The sequence below is a fragment of the Buteo buteo genome, chromosome 12, assembly GCF_964188355.1.
Source record: "Buteo buteo chromosome 12, bButBut1.hap1.1, whole genome shotgun sequence".
Taxonomy (NCBI): Eukaryota; Metazoa; Chordata; class Aves; order Accipitriformes; family Accipitridae; genus Buteo; species Buteo buteo.
The window spans coordinates 25,889,117-25,906,156 of record NC_134182.1 but is presented as its reverse complement, the minus strand read 5'-3'; the positions used below and the strand labels follow the sequence as shown (position 1 = coordinate 25,906,156).

The 17,040-nt window shown below is 36.2% G+C and overlaps 1 protein-coding gene across 10 annotated transcripts in view; it reads right to left on the bottom strand.

The window, feature by feature from the left end:
- BIRC6 (baculoviral IAP repeat containing 6) overlaps positions 1–17,040 on the bottom strand; it is a 186,114-nt gene that overhangs the window by 55,863 nt on the left and 113,211 nt on the right. For all 10 annotated transcript variants that reach the window (XR_012652512.1, XM_075043122.1, XM_075043120.1 and 7 more), the window contains 7 exons: positions 15,594–15,725; positions 13,067–13,234; positions 10,980–11,153; positions 8,482–8,678; positions 5,946–6,246; positions 3,028–3,245; positions 484–648 (listed from right to left, as the gene is read on the bottom strand). Coding sequence is in view for 9 of the 10 variants with exons in the window: in XM_075043122.1 (XP_074899223.1) it covers positions 484–648; positions 3,028–3,245; positions 5,946–6,246; positions 8,482–8,678; positions 10,980–11,153; positions 13,067–13,234; positions 15,594–15,725 (1,355 nt within the window). In the remaining variant the exon portion in view is untranslated. The remainder of the gene's footprint in view (positions 1–483; positions 649–3,027; positions 3,246–5,945; positions 6,247–8,481; positions 8,679–10,979; positions 11,154–13,066; positions 13,235–15,593; positions 15,726–17,040) is intronic.

The following is a 17,040-nucleotide window of genomic DNA, read 5'->3' as shown; positions in this document are numbered from 1 at the left end:
GGCATAATATATTCATGGACACCCAGTAACGACAATGGACATTTCCTTAAAGCAGAGCAAAAATATGCGAGAAATAAATAGGTAAGATTATTCGGCACACAAAACAAAACGCCTGTTCCCACATCCTCCTCATTTAATGGACAGTCTTTACTTTTGACTGAATGCAGCAATGTTGACAGAGATATGCAACAGCTCCAGGGAAATACATTGGAATGCTTCTTGGTTCATTCTCTATTCAGAACTGTCACCCAAGCTTACCTACAGAGGTTTTTTTTATGCAGCAGCCTAATGATGTTTCAAAACAGCCTCACTCAAAATATGACCTATACCATTTTTCATGTAGACAGGCAACTGTAAATTATTTTTTGCCCAAAATATCATAATTAGTCTGCTATATGACTGAAAAAATACAAGCTCCATTTTTACTATCCAGTCCTAATGTTTCAAGTGCTTATCATTAATCAAAATTTCATTATTACAAACCTGTAGAAGGCAGGTCACATGCTCTTCTTCTAGCCTTTGCTTAGTCAAAGCTTGTTCAACATCCCATCCTGAAGCTGTGGAGCCTGTTCCAAAGCCTGTACCCTTAGCCCAGTACAACTGCTGTTCTTCTGTTGATGCACTGTTGTGTGTACTTGACACCTGTGGCTAAGTTTTTTTTTAAAAAAAAGACACAATAATTTCATATTTTTCATCTTATGAACGTTGTCTTTGGAAAGCCTTTGTTCTGCAAAAGAATGTAATCCCAATTTATTAACTTTATAAAGATACCATCAGGATCCAGTGAAATTCAAAGCTTTAGATAGGAAAGACTGTCACATCCATGGAGTTCTAGTACATGTCAGTGCTAAATTGTTGCAAGTGATTCTTCAATTTGACTAGGACTGTAAGCCCCTTTTTGTTCTCTTTTAAGATACTATCACTGCTTAAATGATGAAAGGTATTAAAATGCTACTTAATCAATATCATGCTAAACATCACAGCTCTGTAATTATTACTGTTTAACACCTAGTCAAGTTTAATAACATAATTAGAGGAAGGAGATGGGAGTAGAAATGTTGTCAAAAGTACACAACTGAAATGTTAAGATGCTCAAGCACGTGCTGATTTTGAATAAATGCTCCAAAATAGCAAGAGGTGCAACTTACATGTATAGCTCTAACACATGACCTCTGGGTCAGTGAAACACACACTATTTCCTGTCCAGATAAGAGTAGGGAAATATCTTGTCCTTAACGTGTTCTGAAAGAGCACATTTTTCCAAAGGTATTTGTACAGCTTTTTCCAACACTCTGCCTCACTGCATTTTACTAATATAACTCCAATACTATATTGCTTAGCCCTTATTAAACTATTCAAGTACTTATGTTAATTTTGAAAGTTTACCAGACCTTTGGTGAAAAGGATGCAGAAAAAAAACTCTGCTAAGCATTTTTTAACTAATGCTTTCCTAAATATATATTTAGCACCCTAAACAAGTAACCTCTGTTTTCCAAAGCAATGAACACTTCCTGCTTTCATTAGCTACTCAGTGACAATTAGCCTTACTGGAAACCAGGTCATGTGAGTAGGTGCCCAACTTCAAGTTGTAATAGTTGATTTACTGCTCTGAAAATTTTCATTTTCTGTTCAGATCTTCCTTCAGTGACTTTGTTAAAGATTATACTTGAAGGAAAAGAAATGATGTATGAACAGACAGCAATGGTAAAAAAAAAAGTTATCACCTATGAAGTACCATACCGACAGTAGTCTGGAATCACCATTTAACTTTTACATTGGGAATGTAATGCATCTTGGTGATTAAACAGCTGTGTGGTTACTCTCATGTAGGCATTACTCATTACGTCACTCATGAACATGCTGTGCCTTTAACACTCAAGAGGACTCTCATGATCACTGACTTAAAGCACTTAAGGGAAAGCCTGGCCCCAGAATACAAGCCTCAGTGCAAGCCTGATGGATATCTAGTTTCAAGTTACCATCTATCACCTGATAGATATTAATTATGAGAAAGCAAGCTGTTTAAGAGGTCATGGTAGAACTAAAGCAGAGATAAGAATTAATGGTTGCCCTTTCCCTCCAAAAGCACAAAAATGCTAAGGTGTTCATGTGTCAGCAGCCTGATACCCCATTAGAAGCAGAATATCTCAGCTTCCCCTTAAATTTGACTAGCCATTAAAGTGAAATATTCTCAGGCACAGCTTCACCTCTTCCTTGCTCAACATCTTATTAGTATCAGAGCTGCTAAAATAGGGACAGCCCTACATTTTGCAGCTACTTTAGCCATATTTAGCCACCAGAAACTTTTTCATGCAAGCCTCTGCCACAGCAATGCTAAAGAGGGTAAGTCACTAATTTTTTTTTTTTTAAACACTTTTATAGACAATTATGTCTATAGTATGTTATGCAGAAATGGCAACTCATGATCCTAAAAAAATCAGGGGATACATGTTCTGAATAGAGGGTGGTATAATATGGGAAGTACCTTGAAAAAGTTTTGAAGGTTCACTCAGGATCTTGAACACTATGGAAAATTTTTGTCTTTAGATCTCATTTCTCCATCAGTAAAAAGGGTATAAAAAAATCACTGCATTAATTCATTAATTTTCACAAGTCATTTACGTTTGTGAAGCATTTAAGAGGAAATAATTTGCAGCCAGTAGAGTTTAGATTATGAATGCTAAATAAGGTAATGAGGTCATGCTATCTAATGAGAATTAAAGAACCACCATCCATTGAGCAGTATGCCTCTCATGCACTGAAAAAAAAGATCCTGTGAAAGAAACTGATTACACCTTAATGACTCATGACAAGCCTTCTTTGCTGGTGAAATTTCATGTTTACTATGTTTCTTTGCAACATGCAAGGACAATCACTTGATCAGGTACTTTCTAATTATTTTTGTTCTTCATTCAAATGCCAACTCTGCAGAAATTAGACTATAATGAAAGCAATGAGCTTATTTTCTTTCATATAGTTAAAACTCTTACTACTTCTCAACGGCAATTATTCTGCTGCTAAACTTACCTCTGCCTGGTTGGGACTAGAGTTGGGCACTCTTGGTGCATGGTGGCTTAGAGCAGACAGACAAGCAAGGATAAGATGTATAGCCCCAATCTCCAGTGCCATCCGCCTAAGCAGTACTCCATCATCAGTAGTCAATGGTGTAGTGCTGAACAAACTGCGCAACACATGGAAGGGCAGAGTTGGAAGCACATTTGCTGAAGGAGACTGCAGAATATGACCTGGATTGAAGAAGAAAAATATCAAAGCCACATTCTCTTTCAGTAGTTCAATACAGCCTGTTAATCTCTGCAATAATTTATGAACAACACATACAGAAACCTACTAAGGCCTTAGGCATTCGCATATAGTAAGCTATCTAATATTAGGTTTCTCCTCAGAAAAAAAAAAAAAAAACCTCAGCAGGAGAACAGTGTAGAAGAATGAATGTTTTTTTATTTCCTCTATGGATTTGGTTAAGAACCAAAGTTACAAAATCTGATTCACCATTTCCAGGCAGAAAACTTAGTTAGTGAGTAACAGTGAGTATACTTCTGTATTGGACTACACTTCAGGTCCTATTTCTGAATGAAGAAAACGAAGGTGGTTTGGACTAATTTTTTTTTTATTTTTAAAAACATTCCAGCTACAGCAAATTAAAGAATGCACATGGTCAGCTCAGCTGACAAGGAGCTGTAGTTTATCATGATGTAGGATTTTTTTTCATATTCGAATTAAGTCACTGACACAATCCAAGCTGTGATGGTATTCAAGTTGAATACATGATGAAATACTAGCATAATTTTAATTAGATGAGCTGCATGTTTGAATTTTGTAGCAGAATTATTTTAAATTTTTAACCCTTTTGCAAAATTAACCCTGTTCTAAAATTCTAACCCTTTCTGAGCAAAAATTACTTCTTTCAAAAGCCACATTTCAAATAACAGAGTGATCTACTAATGTAACATACTCAGATTGGGGAAACTGTCTCAATTTTTTCTGTGTTTAACAATGCATTTCACATTCCTTTCCCAGTGCATATGTAAATAGAGATAAACACTTCAAATACTGAAAATAATTCAAAATAGCCAGCTCTGTTCAGAAGTTTTGCTTCTTGTTTATATTATGTTCTCCCTCATTCTTAGAGTTTACCAGCTATGTCATCATCAGATGTCTAAACTGAAATACATTACAAGTATGTATATCTGTATTTGTATGTATATGTATCTACACACACACACACATGCATACACACACGAGTTAATTCATATTTATCTGATACTCTTTGTAAAGACAGTAACAAGAAGGAAGCAAAAAGTCCTATGACTGGGATCTTCATAAATAAAACTGGAAAAAAGCCCATCTGATAGACTTCCAGAACTGCAGATGTAGCCAAATGAGGAGACAAATAAAAAAGGAAATCTAAACTTTTGCCCATGATTTATCTTTGCATACAACTGAATCCATGTTTAATCTATAAGCCATGGATTTTTAAGTGCAGCTCTTCATATTATGCGAGAAAGTAAAGAGATTCTAGGTGTCTGACGACATATTTCCAACACAAAAGGAAAATATTAATGCTTTATACAGAGAACTAATGTGGACTACTGTGTAAAACTGATCCCACATTTCATAGAGTTGAATTCAGATGTTTGGCTTAGGAAATGGAGAAACTGACTGTTTAGTCCAGCAAAAACAAAGGCTAAGAGGGAATATGACTCCTGTCAACAAATGCATTGGAAAAAGAAGAGCTATTTATGATGAGGAACAATGCTGGGCACAAACTGGATCTGAACAAATCTAGGCTGAAAATTAAAGCAGTCCCTACCTATCAGGAAAATTATATTCTGGAACTGTATTCCAATAGCAATAGTGGATGCACACAGACAAAAAAGAAAGCAACTCAAATTTTGACGGTTTGAGTTGGTCTCTATTTAAAAGAAAAAAAAAAGAAAGAAAAAAAAGAATATAAAAATTCTTTGCAATAGCAAGTGACTGGAGCCACTCAAGGACATAAAAATCTGAGGGACTGCAGTCCTTCAGTTAATTACTACTCAAATGAGGAGGGAGTAAGCAGCCAGACTGAATTTTTGTTATCCAGTTTATTGTTGTCCACTGCACTGTACCTAAATACAAGAGAAATAAAAAGATAAACAGAAGGGAGGGTAACAAGACTCTTAGTTTCTCAGTTGGTCTTATGAGGTATGCATTCTCCACCACCCTACAGGCTGCTGAACAGAGACTAACTTCAGCCGATTGCTGCATAGAAAAACCAGCATTCTTTTCAAAGTCATAATGAAAAGAAATGTCTTAAAAGTAATAAAACATCTTTCACGTACACTCTTCCAGTGTTTCAAAACACTAAGAAATACAAACATTAGAACTATATGCAGAATTCCAAGTTCAGTTGCAAAGACTCTGACCACAAATTGTCTCTTGGCTCATCTGTTCACTCATTGAAGAATACCTCATTTCTCCCTCTGAACTCACACCGTTAAGGTAGAGCTTCTGCTCAGCTAATTTGATCACTATGATCTTTAGATCTTTCTCTCTTTTTCTAAAACATTATTATTCAACAGTTTATTCTATATCTGCTGTACCTATGCTCCTATCCATATTATTCTGCATTTGGTTGCAGAATTATACAATGTTTGCCTTCTTGTGTGAACGCACCATCATCTTGACAGGGTTGTGAGTTTTATCAGCAGTTATTTTACAATTACTCTGACACCTAGATGAGAACACTTGAATACTGATGACTGTGACAAAACTTTGCCAGACAGAATTTAGCATTTAGAGACAACAGACTATCAAAGATGCCAGCAACACAGTTCTGCTCAAACCAATTCTAACTTCCTGCTAAAAGCATTACAATGTAAATAAATTTAAGCAAAATGATCTAGCTGTTGTCTACAAAGAAACATAATAATTGCAGCACATACTTCCTTCACCATCATCTGTAACTCCCAACACCAATCTCAACAGACACTGAGCATGTTTCCGTTCTTTTAGCAGCACCTCAGCATAGCCCGGGAGACGAAGAAATAAACCAAAGGCAGCCAAAGAATGAGCGGGTATGGGAGACATAGTCTGAACTGTTGACTTGATCGGTGGAGGTTCTGCAGCAATTGTTTCTGGTGCTTCATACACCAATTCCCCTGATTGTTCAATGGTAACCCATTCAAATTGATCACTGTCCTTCTGCTTTTCCTGCGTGGTTGACGTAACCACTGGAGTGCTCACCTTAACCAACAAAAACAACAAAAAAATTTGGTAGTCATTCAGTTAATCACCTAGGCAAAAAAAATTATTAAAGTTAGGTTCTAAAGGACATACAATCTTAATATAGGACACCATTAAAAAGTCACATGAAATACACTACCATTTACAGATATGAGGACCAGGCTAAATGGCTAAAAAGGGCATACTTGCTGCATTTTCAATACAGTTCTAGAAAGTCCCGCTTACACAAGCAAGCAACTGTATTTTGCCAACCTAAAAGCCTCAATTAAAACATGTTGTTTAAAATCTAGAGGCATAGGAGACATAAATTACACTGAAATAATCAATACAAAAATTAGTTTATGTATCAGACTGTTAAATAAGAAATGGCCCTTTTATTTTTAACATTAAACATTGAGTGTGAACTCAAGTGTTTAATTTTTAATTACAAATTGCAAAAAGGTGAACAACTGCTCATAATACCTTTAAAAACCAAGAAGAAATTTGGGTATCTTAGCAGTCTTGTAGCAACTCATGTGCTCCTTTTGGGCTTTCGACTGATTTGGCCGGCTTTATTACTACTATGCTCTAACACAACAGTCTGTAGTTCTGTTTTATGAACTAAGACAGCCCAGAGGACTACGCAGACTATGACAGGAATTGGAGTTTAAGGGGGTAACAGCTATACAATTCTCCAGGAAACAGTCATACACTCAGTTAAAATGAAGGTGTGACATCCAGGTCCCTCTCATAATTAAACATCACAGAAGTTTCAGGCTTTTATGCTATTCATATGAACTGATGCAATCATATTTAAAATTTTACTATTTATCACCAGACTGATCTTAACTGGAAAAGATAAATCTGAAAAGACCTTGCAGAATTTATTCAGAATTCCCAATTAAAAATCAAAGCCACATTTAGCTGCATTTATTCCAATCAGCTACACATTAAGAGAATCAGAAGTATCAGTCACTTGGAGAAATATAAAAGTAAAATTAAAGAATGACGAGTCTAGAGAATTCATCAGTCTTCACTCAGAATCTTCTATTTGGTATTATTGTATTTAATTTGTTTTTATGAATCACAGAATTCTCATCCAGTATTTGAATTAAAACTTATATCTCAAGCTAAAAAATTATGAAAAGAAAATAACTTCCCAGAACTATAGAAAAAGAAGGGAAAAAAGGGATGAAATTTCTCATGGTCTTAAGTTGCCTTTCATCTGTTGTAGAAATCCATGAATCAGTCTTCTTCAATACAGAGTATGCATTATCTCTCTTGGATTTCAAAATACAGCAATTATTTATGTGAACACATTTCCTTAACTTTAATTTTTGAACCAACTTGATACTAGACCTCTAAAACATCTTTGCAGAACTATTTACAAAGGATTCATACTAAATACCTGGTCTCACTACAGAGTTCCTACTCCTGCCATAGTTTTACAGTCAGGATACTGAACAGCACCTTTAATTTATTATTACCTTAATTTCAAAGGGAATAAATATTCACAATACTTCCTGTTAGGAGCATCAGCCAAAAATTTCAAAAATACAACCAAATAGAATTTGAATAATTCACAGGTTATTTTTTTCCTTTCTAATAAAGACTGTGTACCTAGAACAGCAGCCAAAGGTGTAATTTCACACTAATGCTTGTACTGAAACTTTTGAAATGCCTATCAGTGCCTCCAGAGAAATTCTATACATAAGTATAAGTATACAAGTAACTAACATACATATTATTTATTATGATTTTATTTTAGATATATTTATTATTATAAAGATAATTAAGATTATGCAGTTATTTATTATTTATAATAATAAATCTAAAATGAAATTACATAATCTGCTTTGAGAACTGAATTTCACTTCACCATAAAAAAAATCGCTGAGGGTACATTTACATGAGCAATTAAATGATAAACAAGTATGGCTTTATAGTACATCAGCAATTTTACGTTACTGCACCCTCCAAGATATTTTATGAATTAATGGAAGTGAGGTAAGCAGGAACACTGAATTCATACATTTGTTCCACAAGGACATGGCTACTCAAGCAGACTGTAACATGTGTAGGGAAGCAGCATGCATAGCTGGACTGGGTTGTGGAGTTATGCACTCGCCTATTTTAAAGCAGCTTCCCCACATAACTGAGATGTCAAACCGAACACAGAGAAATATGAGGAAAATACTGTCCTTAAACAAACAAAACACTTGTAGCATGTTTTTCTACACTGATTTTTTCACTCACTTGCTGAATTACATCAGGATAAAGCATAGGCAGTCTCTCTGCAATAAGGGCCAGTCCACCCATTCCTGCAAAAACTTGCAGCGGAGACTGAATGGGACAGGTTTCAAGAAGCGATTCATCCAGAACTGCATCCATACACTCCTCCCCAGGACTGATGGCTTCATCTTCAGGGCAAGGTCCCAGTAAATCTGCATGCTCTATAAAAAACACAGAGGTAAGAGAAATTAAATCAGGGATATACAGGAGTATGTACATCAGTTCACCCTAATTCAACCTGACGGACTATGAGAAATAGAAAAGGTCACATACACTTCCAAAGCAGGATAATCTTTGTAAGAAAGAGCCTGAATATAGCACTTTTCATACATGCAGCTTTGATGCCTACTGTTCTTAAGGATACAGGCAAAAACCACCTCTGTGGAAGTTTTCCCTATCATGACAGATAGTAGGTGAGTATGTCTGCAAACATGCTGATCTCAGCAAGGGACCACCTTCTGTCAGACACATGGAGGATTCCACCTCACTAGGCTGAACATGATTTACAATTCCATTGCTTGCAATGACATGAATTGATCAGACCACAATAAAGGTTAGATCTCCTTGATAAGGAAAATTTTAAAATAAAGATTTTTAAGGAAGACTCACCCCTTTGTTATACACTGTTTTGCAGTGTAAAAAGCTGTAAGCCTTCCCAAAGAAAGAAAACAAGAAAATAGACACACACAGATATTCACAATGCAGAGAAAGATCACTAAGGCCAAGTGCTTCTCTGCAAAAGACACTTGAAAAATATGTCATCAGTGAGTAAGGGTATAGGCAGATCTTTTATTATGAGTGCAAATATAATGCTATTCCTTCCACATCTTAAATATTGTTGCAAGGAGTTACACTTAAGTATATTTCTCCAGTACTGGCTTTAGTTAATCTTCTTATAACCCAGTTTAAACCATTTCACCTCCATGAATGTTCTGCAAGTTTTCAGTGAAGTCATGCACTTCAGCTGTGGAAAACTGCTGATCTCAAACAAAGGCATTGAAGCACACAGAAGAAAATACAAATAAATGACACTTTTCCTCAAGTATAGTAGTAGTAAATGCAGCACTAGAGACACCATGTGAAGTTATAAAATCTATCCAGTACAGTTGGTGTCAAGAAAAAGTCTGCTTTAAGTGGCAAGCAAGGAAATACTGATATGTAAGAATGATTTCTATAGATATAAAAAACTAGTCATGAAAAAGCAGTAGCACTAACCTTCATAACTGATGAGTGGTGACTGAGAGACATCTGAATGTAACTAATATTTTGCTGTATAGAACCACAGATCAATGGATTTATAATGACAAAGTCAAATTTTCAAAAGTATTAGTCTGAAGTTTAAAAAAAAAAAGCCTAGGAACTTAATAAAAGCTGAAGGAGGACCTTCATGTTTTCATATGCAGCTCTACTACTAAACTGAACCTCCTCTAATGATTTTTGAGTTTTATTCAAATTGAAAAATATTTATTGTAGCTTGAGAATTTAAATAAACAGCAAAACAAACCAAAATTATTTGAAAGAGAAAGGCCTTTCAAGAGTGTGAGAGATCTGTATATCCAGCCATTACATGGAGTCATTAACTACTTAGCTCAGATCAGATAGCAAGAAAATAGATTTTTTTCAACTCTTCTGTTTCTTATCTTTTCTAGAAAGAGACTGATCTATCAAGTGAACAGTTATTAAATGAAGCCCCTGTCTTAAAATAGCAGAATGATTAACTTTGTAATTCCATGCTGTGTCAGCAGATCCCCTTAGCTTAATTTCAAGGTCCCATTCTTCTAAGTCCTTCCCTGAAGGAATGATATTCAAATATTTCAATTCAAAATATTTCAAAACAGATCCCTGGGATACAGCTCCTTCTTCCCCCTTCCCCAGCACTACAAGTAAGTAGATAGCAAGCAATTAGAAAAAACATTATCAAAACCCAGACCATATTAGAAAATGTTAAAAATAATGGTTTTAAAAGCTAGAGTTACAAGACCAGTTTAGATGGCCTGGAGAAAAATTCCCATTTTCTAAGAAGCATTTAAATACCCAGGTTGCTGCAATAAAAAATTTCACAGGCTTCTATAACTCACATGGTTTCAAACAGTTCCTGCATTACTTAATCTGCCCTGGTTATCAGCACACTTACTACGGAGAACCAGTGTACATATCAAGAAATAAAATACACGATATCTATACAAACATATAATGATATCATGTACAACACTATGATGAAGAAAGAAAAGTAAAACCAGAACAACCATATTGGTGCATCTTATAGATACAATCTAAAGACAGGCAATGAATTTGTTCTTTTTCACAAAGTTTAGCACTTATCTTGTAGAGGGTGGCTCAGGAACATCATCCAAGAAAATATAGAAAACTGCTCTTTTCTTACCAAGAAAATCAAAACCATTTTTTTGTCCAAAATAAAAGCATTTTAAAAAGGAAGATACCAAAAAAGTAAGAATACTCACCTTTTTCTGTGTGAAGACGTTTAAATGAGTCTGTTTTTGATAAGCTTGGATCTGAGATGACTTTGGAACCAAGCTTAACTGTCAAATCTATTGATCGGTATCCTTGAGGGAGTTTACGGTCATACAGCAGAGTCAGAAGCTGGGCAAGTGTCATTTCAGCTGGTAATGGTTGGCCTAAACAACAATGGCATTGAGTCAGAGAGGAAAATTATGATTGGGTTATTTTAACATACATGTCCAGGTGCTGTTCATTACTTGTAACCACAGATGCCAAGTAGACTAAATATTATCTGGCTCCAAACCAAGGCCTTAATTTTACCATTTGTTCTCTTGGGAAAAGGGGCCCCATCAGTTTGGAACCAACCATCAAAGAACTATGCCAACATTCCCTAAGGCAGCTCTGCACTGAGAGCCCAAGCACTTGGCATATTTAACAAATGGTTAAGGCTGTAATTTCATGTGCATTTTAAGCAGGTAATGCCTGTCCCCTGCTGCTAAACCCCACCCCTGCATCACCCTTGAATTGTGGTGGCATAAAGGTGTGTGACCATAAGGTAAAATGGCTGAAACAGAAAAAAAGTGGGAAACAAAGAAACCTGCAATTCTTTTTCAGTCCTATTATCTCACTACTCTTGTGTTGGCACACAACTCAGCAAGAAAAAATGAATGGTGCTGCCAGGAATACTTTTCTCAGCAGAAATACAGACTTGAAATGCGCATGCAATACAGCCCAAACTGATTACTCAAATCAAGATTTTGGCCACTCTGTTGTTTACGAAGAATATGTTCTTCCCTGAAATTACAAGTTACTCTCAAGGCAGAACAATGTTTCTTGATAACAAGTAGACTTACACATGAAGTGAAATGTTTTACATCTGGATCATATAATACACTTAGCATGCCCATTTCATCTTGACTGTACTTAATACAAGTTCCATTAAGGTCTTTAGTAGCAACCTGTTTCTTCAGTGGAAGATGTTGTCTTAAGAAATGAAAAAAATGTCTTGCCATCGTGCAAGTAAGTTTTCTGCCCTTTTTTTAATCACTAATTCTGCTTTCCATGGCTTCTTTTTTTGTAACAACTGGCTATTGCACAAGATGTGATCGACGAGATCACAAATACAGAATGGTCTACGTTACTAATAGTAGACAAACTCTACCAGGTACATACTGAAAACAGGCACTGAGTTTTGATCTTCTCTCCAAAATAGCAATATTAACTCTATCAATTTTAGATATTTTAATCCAAGTATGTGATCCCTCTAATAATTGCCAGAGGACAGCCTCAAAGCCAATAATTCTGTACTAAGTTGAAAAATTTAGTTTTTTATTGGGTGAAAATGACTTCAGTTTACCACTTAATTCCATTAGCTGGTTCCTTGTTTTTATACTATAAAACAGATAAGAAGCTCTTCTGCATAATATTAAAGTGTTTCACCTATGTTCCTGTCCTTTACCTAAGGTTAAGAATTTCAGTCACACCAATCCCTCTCCATAGCAGAGAGATCTTTCTCTATGCCCCAGCTACAACACTGCCACCAGCTTTGTCCAGATAGCTGATAAAATGTGAATACGTACCTGCTATATGTAAAACAGGACTAACTGCTCAAGACATGCTGGTTTTGAAAACACAAATATTATGGAATTCAAGAATATTCCTGAAATGGCAAATCAACCTTCCAGAGAACAATGCAAGCTGGCTGCCCACTCAGAACATGAAATAACAGAGTGTGAATGAAATAACAGTTCTGTTCTACCTTGCAGGTGAACGAAAATGTGAGTCACCCTACAAACCTACTGCCCTTTTATTTCTGAGTGAAAGTGGAAATGTTTTTGAGATTTTGTTTAGGAACAAGGAACTAAACTTCAAGGAAGATCAGCATAATGGTTACTTTTGTCAAGCCACTGTGACGTTATATTGCTCCACTTCCACTTGAAAGCTGTTACCAACCCAGAAGGGCTCTACAGTTCAAAATGCTCAATCGAAAGGTAAAGATGTCCATTAGCATTACATCTATTTTCTGAAGATGTATCAGCCACTGAAAAAGCCCAAAATTGTGAAGTTTAAAACCAGTTATTAAAGTTACCTGGTAGAAGCTTATGGTATAGATGAAAGACTGGAACACTAATGGTCTTGCTGGCAGATTCTCCTCCTGAGGCAGAGGTACCTACTTTATCCGCCATCACTCTTCCTCGCCTTGACGGTGGACGTGGAGGGGTGGATGAAACAGCTCTTTTTGATTGAGATTTCAAACCTAGTACAGAAGTGCAAAGTCATTCTAGTATTTAATAACTTCAGTTAGCCAAGATGCAATGTACTCAATACCTTCAATGATAGCAAAAAAAGTAGAATTTTTCAGTACTGGCTAATTAAATATCAGAGTAGCATTCATGTATAAAATGTATTTGGATATAATCCCAGTATTTTTACAGTTACAAGGCTGTGCATCCTCCTGAACTCCAAACATAAACTAAACCATAACCGTATTAGATCATATCATCCATAAAAAAAAGCAAGAGCTATTCCGATTCTGCTCTTAAACTTGGTTAAAGATCCTGTCTAGCAATGGGCCCTGCAGTAAAGTTTTTTTAGGTTGTTTTTTTCAACGGAGAGCAAGAAAGGCAAAAATTTCTAAATTGACAGACACTTCAGCACAGACTACAGATGACAACCACTTGTTTGGCCTACACAGGTGACTTCAGCTGCAGTACTGACAGTACCACACTTGATGAAAGGAGTCTTTAAACATGCTTTTAAGTTGCCTAGGTCAAAACATTTAAAGTAAGCACCACATGAAAATTAAAAGACAGAATAGGTACATAAAAGCTTACTGAGCTTATATAGCAAGACTGCCATTTTTGGGGACAGCTTAAGTTGACTTAAGGTACAGCGAAATTATACTACTGTCATGTAGTCTTCTATGCAGGTGACAGACCAAGTGAAAAAGCCAGCAGGTCAAGATAGAAAGACACATACAATGACTGCCTTAGCTTAGCCATGAGCAGCTGCAAAACTAACAACATCCACACCTGAAACGCTGTAATACACTCTGGTTTCAGCTGATCAGCAGGAGCAGCTATAATACACAACACATTCTCCAATAACCTCAGTACACTAAACTAGCTTGTCTCAGGAAGATCAGGTTCCAAATACCATCTCTACTCTCTATTGATTTTACCAATAGCAAACAAGTTAAATACTGGCTGCATGAAGCTCTGACAACACTAAACAAACCCCCAGAATATATGAAAAGATAAAGACAAAAGAAGAAAAGATTTCACAAGCTGGTAGTAAAAACAAATGCAAATGAAGTAAGATTACATTTAAACTCTTTTACTTAAGTGGAAAAAATACAAACAAAAAGAAGCAAAAACTTAAGTCTGCTTCTTTCTAAACAAGGAATGGGCTGTATCAGGCTGGATGATCGGAGATGCAACTGGGATGAGACATGGCTGACTATGCTGTGCCCTATCTTCAAGCCTGGCATATTTTTTTTTCTTTCTTCCTAGATTCTTTACTCATGTTTTAACCCTTCACTTGGACCTATTAATATTTTACATATTACCAAAACACATTTATCCTGTTCAAGTGGCATCCACTGCAAATATCTTTCCAGATAATGATGCTGTAATTAACACCAGCTGCGTTGCCTTAAATATATACCAAGATCCATGAAACTGCTGCCCTATTCAACACTTGAGTTTAGAGTTATATCTACATCTAAAAACCTGAAATAAAAAGCTTAAGAAATATTGGTGCCAGAAGTCAAAGGAAATCAGCATCTCTTCTTCATGCTTCATGAAGTGTAAATGAAATTGAGGTACCTCAATGAAGGCAGAAAGCTAGATAGGAAAAGAGTAGTTTGAAGTTCATTAATGTCTCTCTCACACGCACCAGAACTTCAAACCAGAAGACTAATGATCTCTACAGCCATCATCTGAACTGCAATCTTCTCATGTCACTGCAAAATTACTGTGTTCCATCTATAACCTCCAAAGTAGTTTTGGAGGAAAAGGGTTTACATGAATGATTTCAGAATGATATTCACATTAGTTTTTAGGTGAATGCGTTGTAAGAAAATCCTGTATTTGTGGATGCCAAGTGGAACAACATGGTTTTATGCTTACGTTTCCATCTGACAGTTTTTAGTAGAGTACCACCAGTTGTTACGCAAAGCATATGGATTCTTTTATTTCCAAAGCATATTGCATAAGTAAAACTCTGATGCACCAGCCACTGCAAAAAGGTAGAGGTAGTAATACCCATACCAGAGTAATAGTATACAAATACTAATATATTGCCATGAAATCCAAGCTCCAGGTGTGTCTCTACAAAATCCCGCAAAATGCACTAGCAACAGCATCCACAACATATCACTGACACACACGTATAGGTACAAATTTGTCAAAGTATATAATCCGCTAGAGAGAGGAGTTCTACCAGGAACCAATCTCTGCTGCCTATCAGCCAGTTAGATTAACTGGCCACTACAATTTTTCTAACCTAATTAATAATAAAAAGAATTGTTGGTAGATATTCTCCCCGCCCCCCCCCCCCCCCCCTTTTAACATCAGAAAGATCCTTTTTTCAGAAGGTGGAAGAAAAAGACATACCAGAAGCAACAACAACACTATAATTGTCCTGAAATCCATTTTCTGCTTTAACTTTTTCTTTCTCTTCATAGTTCTTTTTTTCTTTGTCTTCCTTCTGTTCATTAATTAGCTTAGCTGTAATACTGGGTGTATCTATTCAGGGGAGAACAAAAAAAAAAAAAAAAGAGAGAAAAGCATTTCAAGATACCAAGTTGATTTTATTAGTTTCTAGGCTGTTAACAAGGGGCTATTCTCAGTTATTTTAGTGGCTTAGAGCTCCATCCCAAGCAGCAATAGTCTTGTAAATATCTATGAATTAAGGTATTACAATAATTCTAGTCCCCTCTGTCTTCTGATAATTTAAAACTATAACAGTTTAAAACCATTACCTGATGAGTCAAGTGTACTCATGAAACCCCACCCAAACCCCCAAAAACCAGAAAACAAAACACCAAAAAAACCCCAACAAAACAACAAAGAAACAAAAAAAAAATTCCAAAACTCTTTTTAAGGACACCTGCAGACTTATTTAAATAAATTATTGTATTTAGGCCTAGGTATCTAGTGTTATATACTGACCCGATTTCAGAACTGGCAAGTTTGACTGTTCCTTTGAAATTGGAGGATGCCTGAAGTACATCACACCTCCAAAACTCCTGTTGTTTGCTGAACATTAGATTACTGCAGTTCAACCGTTTTGGTTCAATCGTTAGCGTAGAACACAAATATCAGCAAGCAACTATTACATTATTGATGACTGGTGACAATGGATCATTTCACATCTTGTAATACACAACACTGGCACTAAAATGGCCAAATAATTCTCTAATTGCTTCTGAGTAGTAACTTGTTTCCACATAGCCACAGCAGCCTTAAGCTACAACCACAGACTCAAGACCTAGAGGTACCATCCAGCTACCTTTAACTGTATATCACTGGTGGGTAAGGTGCTGAAAGAGATATGGTTTGACTGCTTGGAAATAAATTATGATTTGTGCCTGAAGACATTGGTTATGTCTGCGTTAGTAGTGCAGAGCAAAAGAAGATACAGAGTGTGAAACTGCACACCCCCCCCACCCCACCCCAGGTGAAATACAAAACAACTGGTACCCATCCTAGACAATCCTACCTGCAGTGATACTGCACATTTTCTTCCTATGGTGAAGGGATGTGAGAAGCAGATTTGGCAATGATTTTTGACACCCTCCCCCTTTTATTTTTTTAAAGGCTGGGAGAAAAAGCATGAAATGAACATGTTTATTGTGATTTATTTTTGCAGGAAGCATGACATGATCTATTTGAGAAATTAACAGCGTAGTTAAGAAAAAGGAAGTTAACCCAAGGGACAGACTCTGACACAGGACCTTCACAACTTCCTGTTGTTGCAGTGGTGGCAGCCCTTTCTTCCTTTCTGCCCCCCAGTCCATCCCTTCTCTCTCCTTCTCAACCCAAACACAGAGTTTACTCC